The sequence below is a fragment of the Drosophila teissieri genome, chromosome 2L (assembly GCF_016746235.2).
Source record: "Drosophila teissieri strain GT53w chromosome 2L, Prin_Dtei_1.1, whole genome shotgun sequence".
NCBI lineage: Eukaryota > Metazoa > Arthropoda > Insecta > Diptera > Drosophilidae > Drosophila > Drosophila teissieri.
In genome coordinates, this window is record NC_053029.1 from 2,325,615 (window position 1) to 2,342,258 (window position 16,644).

The 16,644-nt window shown below is 44.4% G+C and overlaps 4 protein-coding genes across 4 annotated transcripts in view; 2 read left to right on the forward strand and 2 right to left on the reverse strand.

Moving 5' to 3' along the window:
- Positions 1–4,055: 4,055 nt before the first annotated feature.
- Positions 4,056–5,895, reverse strand: LOC122626288. The gene is made up of 2 exons (XM_043806485.1): positions 5,752–5,895; positions 4,056–5,699 (listed from the first exon to the last, which is right to left on the reverse strand). The coding sequence occupies exon 2, from the start codon at positions 5,110–5,112 to the stop codon at positions 4,072–4,074; it is 1,041 nt and encodes a 346-aa protein (XP_043662420.1). The 5' UTR covers positions 5,113–5,699; positions 5,752–5,895; the 3' UTR covers positions 4,056–4,071.
- Positions 5,896–5,989: 94 nt separating this feature from the next.
- LOC122626298 lies at positions 5,990–6,745 on the forward strand. Its single transcript, XM_043806497.1, has one exon. It carries the CDS (start codon positions 6,106–6,108, stop codon positions 6,655–6,657), a length of 552 nt encoding a protein of 183 aa, XP_043662432.1. The 5' UTR covers positions 5,990–6,105; the 3' UTR covers positions 6,658–6,745.
- Positions 6,746–14,133: 7,388 nt separating this feature from the next.
- Positions 14,134–14,997, forward strand: LOC122626300 (Golgi-associated plant pathogenesis-related protein 1). Its single transcript, XM_043806499.1, has 4 exons — positions 14,134–14,202; positions 14,295–14,402; positions 14,467–14,693; positions 14,743–14,997. The coding sequence occupies exons 1-4, from the start codon at positions 14,188–14,190 to the stop codon at positions 14,831–14,833; spliced, it is 441 nt and encodes a 146-aa protein (XP_043662434.1). The 5' UTR covers positions 14,134–14,187; the 3' UTR covers positions 14,834–14,997.
- A 12-nt stretch (positions 14,998–15,009) lies between these two features.
- Positions 15,010–16,644, reverse strand: part of LOC122626289 (MKRN2 opposite strand protein) — a 48,877-nt gene continuing 47,242 nt past the window's right edge. Inside the window, 4 exon segments of the mRNA XM_043806486.1 lie at positions 15,010–15,510; positions 15,688–15,874; positions 16,296–16,359; positions 16,362–16,624. Coding sequence (XP_043662421.1) covers positions 15,100–15,510; positions 15,688–15,874; positions 16,296–16,359; positions 16,362–16,602 — 903 coding nt within the window. The 5' untranslated portion in view covers positions 16,603–16,624 and the 3' untranslated portion in view covers positions 15,010–15,099.

Genomic DNA, 16,644 nt, shown 5'->3' on the forward strand with positions numbered 1-16,644 from the left:
GTAACTTACTTACTTCACCCTTATAAGTTTTATATTAGCAATTACATTAAGTAGAAATATTCCCTACACTACCGCTAACTTTGCACACTTCCATTTCGTTCCCGTGTAATTGAGGCAGCTTTGTCGCCTGACGGGCTCATTTCATCTGCCAGTTTAACGAGTCGATACAAGTTTTATGATGTTCGGCATAATCCGGGAGATCCCGGCGCTGTTGTGTCCGTAAATAAGCATTCAAGTTGGCAACAATGCCGGATGTCGGACTGCAAAAGTTTCGCTTTTGTGGATGGCAAAAGTACGGAAAATTAATTGAATGCTGTTGATGCTGCCAGTGCCCCATCCTTCATCCTTGGCTCCTGATCCGGATTCCAATGCTGCTGCTGCTCCCGGACCACTCGAAATGCAGATGAAATGTTTGCATCAAGTTCGAGGCGGTGCGGAAATTATGCCACTCTTCCGGTTCGACCAGACTCAGCCGCACAAAAGCCGGACTACTGACGACTACTGACGACTACTGACGACTACGGGCTACGGGCTACGGACTCCGGACTTCGGACTCCGGCCGGAGTTGTTATGAAAAAGAGTGCAAAATTGTTCACTTTTTAAATTAATTAAAAGTCTTAAAACTCATAATGAAATTACTCAAACGAGCTGACAGCCAGACACACAGACATATAGACAGACACACAGACCTACAGACATACAGACAGACGTAAAAGGATTTGGGCAATGCATATGCAATTTGCCGGCCAGACTTGGGGGAAATGAAAGTTCTTATGCGACTTCTGGCCGGCAAGGAAATTCATTTGGTAATTAAATCAATGTCCATGTGAAAAACCTCAAATGCAATTTGTCATGCAATGCCGGAGAATTCGAAATGTGGAAAATGCGCTTCTAACTGCGTTAAATGCGGCTGAAAATGGGCGGGAAAATGCGGAGAGCGAGGACTATGCATTTTATTGCATATTTATATTTGTTGAATAAATAGTTAGTTTTGCACGCTGGGCGAACAGCAACAAAACAACACAAAAAGCCCAATTCAAATGCAACAGGACTCGGAGTCAGTGTGTCCTTGATCCTTGTTGACTCTCGCTCACGAAACTAAAGCTGAAATATTTACAAATGTTTTTGCAATCTGCAATATGAGACCTGCAAACACTTTTTCTACTTTTCAGTGACTACAAAGTCAGGTGGAACAAAAACATGTTTTCGGCGCACAAAGCAATTTGGCCGCTCTGTTTGGCGATTAGAGTATTTGCTTAATGGCAAATATGCTGCAATGTAATTTGATATTTATGAAAACAAGTTTGCCCTTCGCATTTAATAATATTTCGAGTGCGTTATTTATGCATACCATTCGGTCCGTCATAAATCACATTAAATTCGCTTGGCCCCTTTCAGCTTTAAAATGTTTGCATGTTTCTGCTGCCTGAAAAATACTTTGAAAGTGACATTCGAGCGATATATTTTATTCCGATGATATTTGACTCGTTTAATGAATCCGTAATTAATTGCCAATTAATTGATTTTTTTAATAAATATGCCCGGTCAGTTTATCATTCATCTGGCACTTCCTCCGTTTTGTCACCTCTCGCTTCCTGCATTCACAGCATCCTTCACTGTATTCATTGCATTCACTGCATTTGCATTTAATAAATCATAATTTGTTAATCAACGAATCATTGGCCGTATTTGGCCACTGCTGCAAATATTTCAACAATGCCGCAAGGTGATAATGAGATCAACAGAACCCACATACCATCATCTACCATCCGATCCCGAGGCCTCCGATTCCAAGTGGCAAATGCGAGTAAGTGAATTACGAGCCAGGACCAGTTAATGAGAATCGTATTTCATTTGCAATTAGCAAGGAGCACACGCACGTATCCAAATGTCCTGGTCTCCTGCTCCTGCTTCCTGCTCCTGCTGCCTGCTCTCTATGCTGGATAATCTCGTCCTGGCCAAATTCAAATTATGATTGAGCAATGCTGTGTTGTGGCTGTGCACGTGTCAGCTTTGTTCTTAATTGAATTTTAATTAATTGGCGTGTGTGACGAAAAAGCCTCGACAGCAAAGCCGCTTTAAAGGGCACAATAATCATGTCTGCCGGTGGAGGAGAACGCTGAATTAACCCTAATTGAATAAAAATTAAAATTAAATAAATTATAGCATACTTCTGGGCGCCAATATACTGATTTCCAAGCTCTACAGCTTGTATGCGCATTTAAGCAACTTTAAAAGTGTCATGTGACTACTTTCGTCACTAATTTGCATTGAGTGAGGTTATTCACAAAATCCCAGTAGCTCTCCGAAGCTAAATATACCCTCAATCGCACCTTAAGTGTCAGAAGCGATGAGACGCGGCACAAAGCCACCAAAATCGCTTCCTGCCCCCCCGACTGCAATGCAATCTGATTTCGGGCAACTTGAGGTCCTTGAGTGAAGCACTTCGATACCGGGGATCTGCTTAAGTGTGACACTTTTTCATTTGACGCCCGCTTGATCTCGCAAAGTCATAAGCAAAATTCCCGGGGGCTACAATTTTAAATTAAATATTACAGCGTGGGCCTGTAGAGCTGAGCCTCTGGGCAGGATAAATGCGCAAACAGGATGCCCCACTGCGTTCCAGGACCCCAGTGTCTGTCTGTCTCTGTGTCTCTGTGTGTTTGTGGGGTGTGAATGTGTTTGTCTGCACCTGACGCCTTTTTGTTGGGGCCTTTTTGGTATTTCATTACAATCCACTGGCTGTGCGTTTATTTCTGGATGAGCGTGCTTCTGCCTTTTGAACCTATCTCATCGTGATAAATGATACGGATGGGAACGCTGTTGGGTAAGGGAGGGGCATATTATTAGAACTTTAATCTAGGCATCATCATCATCAGCCGATGTACATATTTTAAATAAATTATTTTTCTAGATTACAAGCCACTTCAACTTAATGCCCAGCAGACCCGCCGCATTTTGCCATCAAAGTGAAAAACTTCTATCATATTTAACTGAAAAAGGTCAACAAAGAATGAAATAGGAAAAAGGAAAACCTTGACATCACCTTTTTCAATCAACTAAAAAGTGTCTTGTTCTCCTGTCTCCTTTCTCCATCAGCACCACCACCATCACCAGCACCACCACCAGCAGCAGCAGCACCACCAGCACCACTGACTCAATAAGCCGGCATTTTATTTGCATTTTTTTCGTCACTTGCTCGTCTGTCCCAGAGGCTGTCTGTCGTCATTTCTGCCGCTTCGCTGGCTGCCAGCCGAGTTTTTCACTTTGTGCCCCCAACGATTCGCATCATTTTTTGGGGCGTGCCAGGAGCAGGGCGTGGCACAGTGGGCGGGGGAGATGGGAGGCAGGAGCCATCGGCGGCAGCAAATTCATCATCGTCTCAGCACGCGTCTGTCAGCCGCGCTAAGGATACAATAAATGTCTTTCGCGGTCGCCGTTCTCGCAGACAGCGTGTCCTTTCGCAACGTGTCCCGATGGCCCTGGCTACACAGCAAGAAATATTTGCCCACGTTTCCATTTGCATGAGTAGTGTGAAGAGCAGGGGAATTTGTAATTAGTTTCTTGAACTTATTGCAGCAATTTAGTTTACATACAAATGTTGGTTTTAGAACTTAAATGCTTTATTGATTAGTCGCAAGTGCCACCTCCTTTGTAGCGAGGACACCCTGTACGGGTGAGCTTGAGGTTGAGTGAAATACTCTGTCGGATTAATATGCAGTAGCGCTTTGCATTTTTGTGTAGCCTTCCTTTCGGCTTGTATCGTCATTTTCCGGCGCTGTTGGTTTATTCATTTGCCTTTGCCCGTTTTTCCATCTGTTTTTATATATATTTATCTTTTTCTGGTTTCGCCTCTCAGCCCAGAGGCTCAGGTGCACTTTGGGTATAACAAATTAAACAACTTTGTGCAAGTGGAGCTGTATAAATTGCGCCGAGTCCCGGAATATAGATTCACTTGACTTAAGGTGGTTTATCCTGGAAATATTATGGTTTCGATTGGCCCCGAGTAAATGGAATGTATTTAATAATAATTATATATTTATTTATATAAACCAGAAGACATTGGGAAAATTAGTTATTCTTGGCCACCTTGCTCGCCGCGCCGTAGAGCTCGCGATATTGGGGAAACTCCGACTTGCTGATGTTCTTCAGCTCGAAGAAGGCCTGCTTGGCCATCCAGTGGATGACGGGGCTCTTCCACTGCTTGAGGACCAGCTGGTACTTCTTGTCGCCGGTGTCCTTGGACTTCATCACCTGGCTGTAGTTGTACCACACGTAGATCAGGCAGCGCAGCTTGTAGATCCACAGGTGATTGGGCACCGATCGGATGATGTCCTGCAGCTGAGCGGTGGCTTCCATGGACAGGTTTCCCAGGACACGGTGGTCCATCATGGCGTACACGATCTTCATGTTCCCCAGATAGTCGTTGCGATTCTTTTCCAGTGCGATGCTGGCCCGCTTGAGCAGTTCGCTGGCAGCGGCATCACCTCCGGGCATCATGAAGTTGTACTTCACATTGAAGCAATCGAAATTCTTCAGCTGCTCCTTGATGTCCACATCGATGTTCCGGAAGTCCTTCCACCAACCCTCCCAGGACCTGTAGTTCCTGCCCCGATAGATCTTCGTCCACTCAAGGGACAGACTGTCGCGAAAACGGCTGAGGAGACGGCCTTCAATATCATCGCTCAGTTCGGTGATCTCCATCATATCGTTGTAGATGTGCTGGACCATGGGCACCTCCTTGGACTTATTCACGCGTATTATATAGTCGGGCGATTTCTTGAAGTAGCGCGCTGCGTATGATCTCGCGTCCGATGCATGAGGTTCGTTGACCAAATTGGTCACGTAGGGCATTTTAAAGCCCCCAACGCTGAATATCTTGTCCAATATCTGCGGACTTCGTGGCACTGCATCAGCATGTTTATTGTCATCATGACCAAGTCCTCGGCGTTCAAACTCGGCCCTGACATTTGTGAATTGAGCTGGTGGTTCCAAGATGTCCAACTCAAAACGCTGATAGCCGCTCGAGTTGAAACCGTCATCGTGATCCATATTCATGCGAGTAGGGTTACTACCAAATTGGGGTCCACTATTATTGCGATCCATGTTCATGCGAGGATGGTTATTCCCAAATGGGGTTCATGATTGTTAAGATCCATGTTCATTCGAGTAGGGTTATTCTCGAATTGGCGTTCATAATTGTTGCGATCCATGTTCATGCGAGGATGTTTATTGCCCATTTGGGATTGGGATTGGGATTCCATTTCGATGCGAGGTTGAGCTGCCTGAACGGGGCCTGAACGATAATACGATTCCTCCATAGTGCGAAAACCAGTTGGATTGGGATTTTCCTGCTGGAAATTGTCATTCGGCATACGTCTATTGGACTCATTGAACATGTCCTGGCTCAAGGAGCGTCCGAAACTGGAACCCCAATCGAGGTTCTCGGGTGGCGGTGGAGTAACACCACTCCCATTGAATTGCCCCCTGGAATTGCTGTCATTCCAGTTACGAGAATTGGAATTGCTGTCATTCCAGTCACGAGAATTCCTGTTTCTCTCCAGAAACATTTGCGTATTTGCCGGTCGTCTGATCTGCACTTGGTTACCAAAGTTACCGATGTTCTCGAGGAAATTGCGCTGCTTGATTCTCTCTGCAACGCGAGCAGCCAAAGGGTTGGCTCCACCTACGGTCATCCTCTGCGAAAATGTACTCTGTTATAAGTATTCCGGAATTTGGAACCTTACTTACGCGCTTTCTTATCGGTTGGAACTTCGAACGAACTGGCATTTTGCGTCCTTCTTTGATATAGTAGGTTTTAAAAATGATTTTTTGATTTACCCGGATCACTTTTCGCCACAAAAGTAGTTGCAAGACTGATGCCTGCCCCAAAATTGCTGACGACCTAGAATTTCATAGCCTACTATGTTAAAATATTCAAATTTTAAACCAACTTAACAAACTTCAAGAGTGAGCTAGTCTTGCCTTAAAATTCAAACACATTTTTAAAAAGTTGTAGTCCTCTTGAAGCAATCGGAAAAAGTATTTTAAAAATTCTTAGTTTTTTACATATCGAATATTTTCTATAAAATAATTTTCTACAAAATGGAAGCATCGTTCATGGTTGCCATGTTCCTTTCGGTATTCTGCCACTGCACAGGACTGTTCTTCAATCCCGTGGAAGCCGGCACGGAATCGACCATGTTCCTAATCATCGCCATAATGTACCTGCACAAGTTAAAGTCGGAGCACGGCTCAATACTTCCAGAAAGCCAAATGGAAGCCATCCTCGAGGTGCCGCTCCTTTGTCTGGCTGCCCAGGTGGCACTGGTGGTCATTTGGCTGCCCGCGTTTGCTATCCTGCAATCCTTGGTGGACTGGGCATGCAGAAGTCTGCGGAATTGCCTGAGTGACGAGCTCGATTGGCTGGTGGAGAGGATCAATCCACTTATGTTGTCGGTGGCTCTTCTGGCAATGGAATCGGTCGCGTTTCTCGAGGGCTTCGAGATCAAGGATGTGCAGAAGTTCTTCGGCTGCAAGGACGACTTCGTCTCGCCCAGTGTCCTTTCGTTTGTGGCCCAGGAGGAGGTGAGGGCTTTGAAACGGGAGTGGAAATATTTGCAAAGGGAGCGTTCCTCCAAAGGCAACAAGAAGTGAAGTCTTGATAAGTGGAAGTAATGCGCAAATGTAATCGGAACCGAAACAATACAACCATTTTGCAAATAAATAAACATAATTAAAGATATTTTTTATATTTGTCAAATTGAATATTCGCCATCTGAAATGAATTGTTACCTATTTTTTTACCCTCTCTTCCTTGAGAAAAAGCTGTGCTCCATTGGACGTGATAAACTTTCGGTAATAATTTATTGCAATCACTCAACTCAACGGCCACGTCAATGGCCAAGGCAGCAAGTAAGATATAAAATGGAAAAATGCAAAAACCGAAAAAACCGAAAAAAGTGCAGCTGCAAGAGGAGTGTGCAATATTTTAAATTGCTTCCCGAAGGATGATAAAAATAAGAGGCCACAACCGAACTGAAAACATTCGAATAAAATGTGCCGCACATTCGACACACGTCGCGCGACCAACGAATGTGCAAAAAACAACAAAAATTGAAATAAATAAGATATAAAATGGTGGCACACACACACACACACAAAGAGACAAACAAACACACTCGCGATTGGGGAGCCAACAATTTATGCATCAGCGATACATATAGGGGCAAACATATACATTTACGACTCCCCACTCGATGCGATAAGTGTGTTTATTTGAGCCTGCCCAATGCAATATTTACAATGCAGCGACACCGAATCTTGGGGCGCCTCCTCGGGCGCACACGGCGTATGTGGCATGTGGCTAGAACGAAGGGGGGGAATTTGCTGACGCGGCTACACTCGGCCACGCCCCTTTCGCCCGTTGTCTATGGGCGCAATTAAAGCAAACAGCCAGGGAAAAGCTAATCTCGAGCGGCTCGTAAATTCCGAGCGGGCATTCCTGTGGGACACCCCAAGGATGTCAAGGATGCCACTGAGCATCCTCATCCTCAACCTCCTCATACTCATCCGGCAATTGAAGCTCGGCACGAAATCTGCGACGCCGGCGGAATGACAAAGCTGCCTTTCTAATTCCTTCTCGGTTTGTTTACGCTGCCAGCGAATCGAGTGGGCTAGGGCACTCATCCTCCAAGTGGCCATCGCATGTGGAGCCAAGAGCCAGGAGCTAAAAGTGCCAGATGATGCTGTGCACATGGGATGGGCTGGGCTGGGCTGGTGTGCGGCATTTGCATATTAATTAAATGTCAAAAGGGTAACGCCAGCAAACAGTTTGTGCCCGCTTCCAATTAAATTGACTCGCGAGGAGTGCGATGAGTGGACCCCCAGCTCAATCAAGGTCAACAGGAAACTAGCTCGAGTCATTGAATCGCACCAAAAATGTGTCTTTTCCAAACACAGAGCCTTCTTATGCTCTGGGAATTCAATTAGCCATCCAATACCTAAGCCACAAAGCCCAGAGATTGACTTTCTAACTCTCATTGTAACGCAGCAAATGTGCAGCATGTGCAGATGCCAGAAATTGGCAGCTGTGCATAGGAAAGCCCACTGCCACTCACCAGATCCTTTTGCCATTTTCAGGTCGTCGTCTCGGCTTGAAATGAAAATTCCATAACCCGCTTATGACGCACTGCTGATGGGAGTAGCTGAAAAAGGATACAGAGTGGATGAGGATGGGGATGGAGATTCGGGCTGACAACGGCAAGTGACGTTTTGCGTCAATGGCCAAATGGGTTTCACTTTTCTTGTGCTGGTTAACCCGAAAATTCTTCTGGCTGAGTCTAATTGGCAGATGCACACGAAACAATTAGGAATCTGGCAGGAGCCAAGTGGATAGCAACACAGGCACTGTGCTTCTTAGGCTAAAAGTTCAAGAAAGTTCGGGGGTTGGATTTTCGTGCTCATTTGCACAGAGGATGTTGGAAAATATGGTAAAAATATGGTAATCATAAGATTTGCAATATGTGGCACTAACACTTGATTTCAACTTTGATGCCCCATTTCGATTAATGGATGTTCGTTGGTTAAACTTAAACTGCAACTAATCTCCATTCCAGACAGGCGCTCCGCAATTCCCCGACATGTCAATTAAGTGATGAAAATTCCTTATCTACCCACAAGGCAGTGGGTTGCTTTCCCCCAGCATCCCCACCACTCCTCCTAAAAGTGTCTCCGTCTCCATCTCTGTCTCCTTTTCTGGTAATTTGCCAGGCCAAAATGTCTGCTCGAGTCAAAAGCCAAACTCGGCAACCGCAGAAGCAGCAACTCGAGGAGCGGCTGTCAAAACGTATAGACGATGCGAAGTGGATACATCATGGGGCACCGGCAACAGTTGAAAATGCGACTAGTGCGACTCAGGGTTGGGGATTTTCCCCAAAATCCTAACTTGCATTCCACATGCTGCGGCTCACAAGATATGCAAATCTTCGGCGTTGGTGAAAATGTCAAGTGAATTCGGCAGCAGGAAATTAGCACGCAAGTTGCAGGCAAACCGACATTAAGAGTGGAGATGTAGATGGGCTTGCTCAAGTAATTACAACATTTTTTAAAGCCGAATATTGTTTAAAAATGTCTTGAATATTAAAATCCTTTAAAAGGATTATGATGATAATGAAACCTTCCTGTTGAGTAATATGCACGATTTATTACTGGAGTTACTTGAAATGTGTGTAAGTATTTCCACTGGGTTTTCCTGAAAGTGTTCGGACTGTAAGCTAGCATTTTCCCGGGCTGTCAGCAAATCCAGTTACTCAGCTTGAGCGGCATTTTCCGCCTCAACGCGTTCTCGCAGAAATTCCTTCGCATTTCGGTGTTCACTTAAAGCGATTTTCAGTCGCCAGTCGAGCGCAAATAAGTCAAACGGAGTGACCTTTGGTCTTATCCAACTGGCGTTGGATAAATCGCAGCAAGGGCATTTGCCAATTGTGCACTTTCAGCAGCTGCAAATTTTCCATTTTCCATTTGTCCACTCAACCCACAAAAGTATGCTAAACACGTGGCAAACCGTTTTTGTGGAAAATCAAATTATCAGCAAATTTATTTAATGCATAACATCGGGCATGGCCGGTTCGCAAAAAAATAAATGCGCTTTACACACGCAATTAGCAATATTCCGGCGGCCAAAAAAAGAAAAGCCATTGAAAATTTATCGAAATCAATGGCAATTTCCCGGGGTATTTTCGGTTGATTTTTCTGTGTCAACCCGATAACCGAAAACTGGCGCCGAAAATGCCAAACCGCAGATGCTTTCAGGGTCGTATAGTGCAGGTTAACCCACAATAAATGTGTATCAATGAGCCATCATCATCAGCTAATGGCAAATTCTTTGCATAAATCAAAATAATCAATTTTGACCTGTGGCCAATTCGGGATGGGAGGAGCACCCACTAACGAGTCAATTTAACACATAAACGCCTATGAGCCAACGACTTTCGTACTTTCGACTGGCAAAACAGCCAAGTACTCGGGGCGCAAGCACATTTAATTTAGCATAAAAGCCAAGTTTAGAAGTTTCCGTCGGCCACATTTTGTTTGCCTTCAGCCCGTCGAAATGGAGCTAGACCGAGTTGATGAACTGTAAATGAACTTTGTGTTTGAATTCGATTTAGTTTTATTGCAACATGCTTGAGCAGCACTCCATCTAGACATTTTCGCAAGGACTCGGACATGCAAGGATGCCAGTGCGCCTGTTGGCTTGCGGAATCGAAAGTTGTGGCATTTAATAGCAGCAGCTGCAATTTGTGGTCCCCGATACACATAGTATCCTTGTATGGGTTTGCAATATAGGTTTGTACCGAAAAGCCTTTCAGGCATAAAGGAAACATTCCCCATGGAGATGAGTAATGAAAATCGAAAACCAAGACGAATGGTAATGGAATCACATAGCTAGCTAACGCAGAAAATGTTGAGGCCAGATAAGGTATTCTTATCATAATGTGATTGCACAAGTGTCTTATCGCCAAATTGAACGATGTTATAATTGTAATCTTTTTCCCACGCTTGTTCACAATTGATTTAGATAGAGTACACATAATATCCTAGTAAGTGGAAAAATGAATTGAGAACACATAATGAATATACCGAATGAATATGGAATAACAAAAACCAGAGGCTAGAAGCTAAAAGAAGAAATCCTAACTAGGTAAATGACATCCTACGGCAACGCTGCGTATGCGCGATATTCAGCAATCAAGCCATCAACATGAAATCACAAAATACAAACAGCTGTCAGCGACATTTAAATGGCGTGCATCATTTTCAGTTATGTGTTTTTTAAATGAACCACTTAAAATGCACAGATCTCACAATCCCACAAGCGACACAAATGAAGACAGATGGGTTGACAATTAATCCAGCAATCGAGCTCGAATTTATTCTCCCCTCACAACTATATATAAGTTTTAAATACGTAGAAAACTTATCAGTCAAATGCAGACCGGGCTTCATCCGCATCAACTTCACTTTTATTTACATTTCCATTAAGTCAACACGAAGAAAAAAGAAATTGGGGAAAAAGTGGACGAGGATTGAAACGAAAAGCTCTACTTCAGCAGAAAAAAAAACGGAGGTGGAAAATTTACTGAAACAAAGTCAACACGAATTTGCAATTTGGTATAAATTTTCCACTGCGACCGCTGCACAAATTGCTAATTCGCTAAAAACTTCAAGTTGACACAAGAAATTTGTGTGAATACATTTTTTATGCGCCTCCTTTTGGACACCGCGTTGAATAAAACACAGAGGAAGAGAGAGAGCACGATTTAAGTAGAAAGAGATGGCAAGTGCAAAGTAAACGGCTCGGGAAACTCAAGTGTCACTGAATTTTCCACGGCGAGTGCCTCATTTTTGTGGGTATTTCGAATGGCGCATAGGTTTGAATGTTGAAATGTTTTGATGCAATTCATTTAAATTTCTTAAGAAAAACTAGAGTTAAATGTAAATGAATATCTTAACAAGCTTATTAAGAATAACACTCATCAGTCACAAAAATCAGTGACTAACAACTTTTTTAATTGGCGCCCCTTTTTCCCACGCTTATCGCACTTCGTTAACACCACTCACCAACTTTTGTCGGTCTTATCAAAATCAGAGCAAATCGTTGACAGTTTGCAAATATTTGCTCGTCACTCGACATTGAGTGGATACTTGACGGGGCTTTGTGTAGTAGCTTATCGCGAACCGGACCTAGCTAACTCCATGTATGTAGATAGATAGATACGCTGCTGCACAAGGAGATTTCCCGAACTCAGCAGCTGGATCACAAAGAAAGTGCATTTATCTTGGGCGCCTGATGCATTGCTAGTTATTAATACGTCCGATTGATAAATACCCCACTACTAAATTAAAAGTGTCAACGGGGAAACCTTCAATTCGCCCAGCTCGGGTTCCTCTCGCTTCCCAGCTGGATTTTCGACAACAAAGCATTTGACATTAGTTGAGATTTTCAATGCTTTTAGCCCGCATTTTCCCCATTTTCCATCGCCATTTCCCATCCCCCGTTTCCACGGCGTTGAAAACGTGTCAAATGGAGCAAGCAACGCGGGGGTTTCGGAACATAAGAAGCAGATTGGTTCGGTGCAGCCATAGAAAGACATCTACATCATCGCCATGACGCCGGGTCTGAATTGTTTGCCAGTTGGCCAGCTTGCAGCTCGGAACTTGGTCAAAATCTGGGGTACAAAGTTCGCCAGATTGCAAAGTGCCAAGCGGAATACAAAAGGGGAATGGCGCAGAGCATAGAAAACAATGGTTCTAAATGCCGCTCAAGGTCCTTTTGCTTCGATTTGATTTTGCCCGTGCTTGCATGTTTCTACTTATACACTTTTAATCAGATAACAAGCATAACCCAGACAAAACTGAGCCCCTTGGCGACAGTTTATGTGATCGATTCTGTGGGGGGCTTGACTCATTTAATAACGTCGTTTTCTGAAAGGGCTAGAAACAGCCACCGTGATTTGAAAATGCTTTTTGACTCATCGCCAGTGTGGCGTGGAAAAGTACAAACTGAATTACCAACCAGTCACACCCACTACTCTCATGCACCTTGGAGAGAAACGCGGGATTTCGCAAAGACAAATTTGCCCCACTTTTATGAGCCGTGGTGACTCAAGGCAGATGGATGTGGCTTTCAATCGGGCCATTATCTCTGGGGGTCTGTCAACAAAAAGTCCAAGAACGTGTCGGCATGCATTAAACAACATTTCCGTTCATTGATACCACATCAACTTATGATTGAATAAAGAACTGAGTGGCACGTGAAAAAATATTTGAATTGACAACGCGTAAAATAAGTACAACTAAACCTGGTTAGATATATGAAATATTTACCTAACTTATAATCACATTAAATGAACTTTTTATTTCCCATTTATTATCAGTACCAATGTTTATTTTTTCCTGTGTATCAGTTTCGCGAATTTGAACCCCCTCTTTATCATTTGGAACAGTGTCCCAGTGGCGGTGTCAAGTCAGCCCGTGTCATTTCCTGCGGCAGTCGTCCCAACTGTTGAATTCAATAATGACAACCGATCTGGCTGCCCGGCGAGTAAACAACGGCATTAGGAAGTGGGTGGCAGGCGGCAGGTGGCAGGTGGCAAGTTCGCAGGTAGCAAAACTTTGCCACGACGCCGGCAGCAAACTTATTTGCTTCGAAATTACGTGTCGCCAAAGTTGGCCGATGCGACATTATACAATTTATGTGCACGTATTGCGCTCCATCCAAGATGAAATGTCGACTCCGAGACTGAGACTGAGACCGAGACTATGGCTAAAGCTGAGGTTGTAGCTGAGACTGAGCCTGTGCCTGAGCCTCAGTCCGTGGCTGCTCATCAACGTCATCAACGAGAATGTAATTACATTTTCCCGATTCATGACAGTTTTGCATAACCAAGAGTACCGTTCGTTCCTCCTCCTCCTCGTCATCGTACTCGTCCCCGTTTCCGTTTCCGTTTCCTGTCCTGTCACTTGCCGCTGTCTGGGATATTGCGTTCATTAATGAGGCAGGCGCTAGTGGCAGCCACAAAAGCCGAGCCGTGGATATGGAATCTGGATGAGGCAGCCACCTCCGGGCAGCTGAATGAGTTTGCCGTAAGTCGTCAAGAAAATTCCATTTAAAATCTATTTGAAAAATCTGACTACAGGGGTTAATGGTAACTGCTATAATGGCAAAGTCATGAAATGCAGAACAAATGTTATTTTAACATTGAATCAGCTTACATTCTTATCGCTAATAGGGCAATTAATAATTATTCATTATTTGTTTAATTTATATTGTTTGTCTGTAGCTTTGCGAAGATAAGTATTTTGTTATCAAATAAATTTCTGAGGTGCTTCATTCAGTAATGGCATCTTAATCATCATACTACGTTCATTTTTTTTATGAAACAGCTGAAGTTTAAAAGCTTGTGTTTCACTTTTTTGGGGGAAACAACCAACATATTATAAAATTTGTGATGATGGCTTAGTCAGCATTTGTCACAATTGCTTTCGCAAAACTCGGGCCAACTGATAAGAAAATGGGTATAAAGGGGCTCGTCGATCCGGACACGATTTCAGTTTCCAAAGTCAGTTCAGTTGGCAGCGCAACTGAAATTTAAATTCAAAATTAACTGGAGTAAAAACGGCATAATGAGCGTTCAGCAAGTAAGAAGCAATACAAAATCCTTTAGCTACTTACTTAAAATTAAATAAGTTGCATACATGCTTGTGTTTATTATTTAAATTTTCAAACTCAGTTCGAGCAGGAAGTTCTGCAAGCCCACAATTCATATCGGGCCAAGCATGGAGCTCAACCTCTGACTTTGAGCCCCAAACTGAATCAGTTGGCCACGGAATGGGCCAGTGTGAGTGCTCCTTAGATCGTTAACTAATTGAGCGCACCATTAAAACGATATTTCTTTTATGCAGTATTTGCTGTCCAGAAATCGCATGGAACACCGCCAGAACAGTGGATATGGTGAGAACATTTACATGGCCTGCGGGGGAAACCTAAAAGGTGCCGATGCCGTAAGATCCTGGTACGAAGAGATTCGACACTACAATTGGAGTCATCCGTCGTTTCAAGGAAACACCGGCCATTTCACTCAGGTGGTCTGGCAGAGCTCCACCGAGTTGGGCGTGGGTTTTGCCAAGAGGTAGGTTCTAAACTTTGTAATTAAATTGTTGACTAAACATTTTCTGCAGGGGCAATACCATCTATGTTGTGTGCAACTACAATCCCCCTGGCAACTACAACAATTTGTTCAGGGAGAATGTCGCACGCCCAGCATGCTAAGTATACTTCGTAATATATGTACTTACATATTATATATCACGAACTTTAAAACCGCACCACTGAATTACCAAAAACTTGGGATGAGCGTAGGCTTCGCCAATTTACATAACTTTCATAACATTCCAAAGATATTTAAGAATTTCCTATGCCAAAGCAATTTGTTTCCAAAGAATCAATTCCTTTTTTAATAGACATTTAATGTAGAACTTTTGTTATGCATTTATTAAATTTAACTACGATTAAGTCTTCGTAAAGTAATAGATTAACTACTCTTCGATGGTGCAGAGCGTGGGTCGTGGGCGGGTGGCAAGTCCTGTAATACTGCTGCTGGAGTATCCTTTCTTTGAGACCTTTTTGCTGCTGCCAAGGCCATCGCACGAGTCCGCGGCGTAGGAACTTGGAGGAGTTGTTGCGGATGCTGGCTTAGTGCGGTTCTTGGCCTGCTGGCGATGGACGTAGATGCCGCTCCTGCGGATTTTGCGATACAGCGAGATGTACTTGCCCGCCGTCGTCGTCCTGGGAACGATGCACTGCTCGCAGAAGGCGGTCTTGCTGCGGGCGGCCTCGCTCAGGTGGGCGTGGCCGAGGGCCTGCAGGAAGGCCAGGACGAAGGCGTAGCAGTTGTGGCTCTCCTCCGCATAACTGGCGATGGACCACCGCACCGACTGGGCGCAGATCTGTGAATGCGAATGTCCAAAGGAGCGATGAGTGCTTTGGGATTTGCAATGATGCACAGCAGGGTGTGTGGATTGGTCGAAGTAGAGAATACAATCTGGCAACTGGCCATATCTATTATGCCTCATAAAACTTAGATACAAATCGAGGCCCCCTTTAATTTCGTATGCCGCACTCACCTGCTGCAGGACCTCGTCCCAGAAGTCGTGCCACGGCTCCGGCACATCGCCCACCATCAGCGACTGCCGCCACTCCGGAGGATTATCATCCCGCCGATGGCGGCGCAGGCCAAAGCGATCGAACTCCACGATGTCGCCGCCGGATGTGGTCACTGCGATATGCAAATCGGTGGCGTTGCTGTAATCGCTGCGGAAACACAGCGCATCAAAAATATATTCCAGCCATAAAAGATACTCCAAGCGCAGTCAAAAGCAAAAGCAAAAAATATGTCCAACAGATATTTGCACAAATTCGTTCGGTGCGAATTTTAGAGATGGTTCTGAATGCGAAATAAACGATGGAACAGACTGACTCTATGGCTTGGTTTCGGTTATTGCCATTTGAATTTTTTTTAATTTCGAATAAACTATTGGACATAGCTTTTGTATAATGCAGCGTGATTTCATACTTTGAACAAACTGGCTGTGTAAATGATTTCGATAGCGTACCACACTCCGGTTTGAAATGCACATTGAAACTAATAAAAACATTTCGTTGATTTGCTGCTGGATTTGAATGTCAGCAGCTGCAGCGAATGGGTTTTTAGAAGGGTTGCACCCATACTCACTTGAGGAAATCGCCGGCGGAGGGACGCAGGACAATGGCGCACGGATGCTGCGTGGCCCGCACAAAGGATATGGCAGGCGGAAGGGCAGGAGGAGGAGGCGTGGCATGGCCCTGTCTAGTTGCGCACTCGGATCCGCATTCGCATTCGCATCCGCATCCGTATCCGCATTCACATCCGCGTCCAGTGGGGCATTGCAATGGGGACAAGTGTGCGGCAAAGTGAAGCAGAAAACTTTCACGTTGCAGTGATGAAAACAGAGGATGCCCGGATCCGAGGTAATTGTGGTTGTACTTGTCCTGGCCAACATGGCTCTGCGAGTGTGGTTGTATCTACAGTTGCAGAAAAGGAT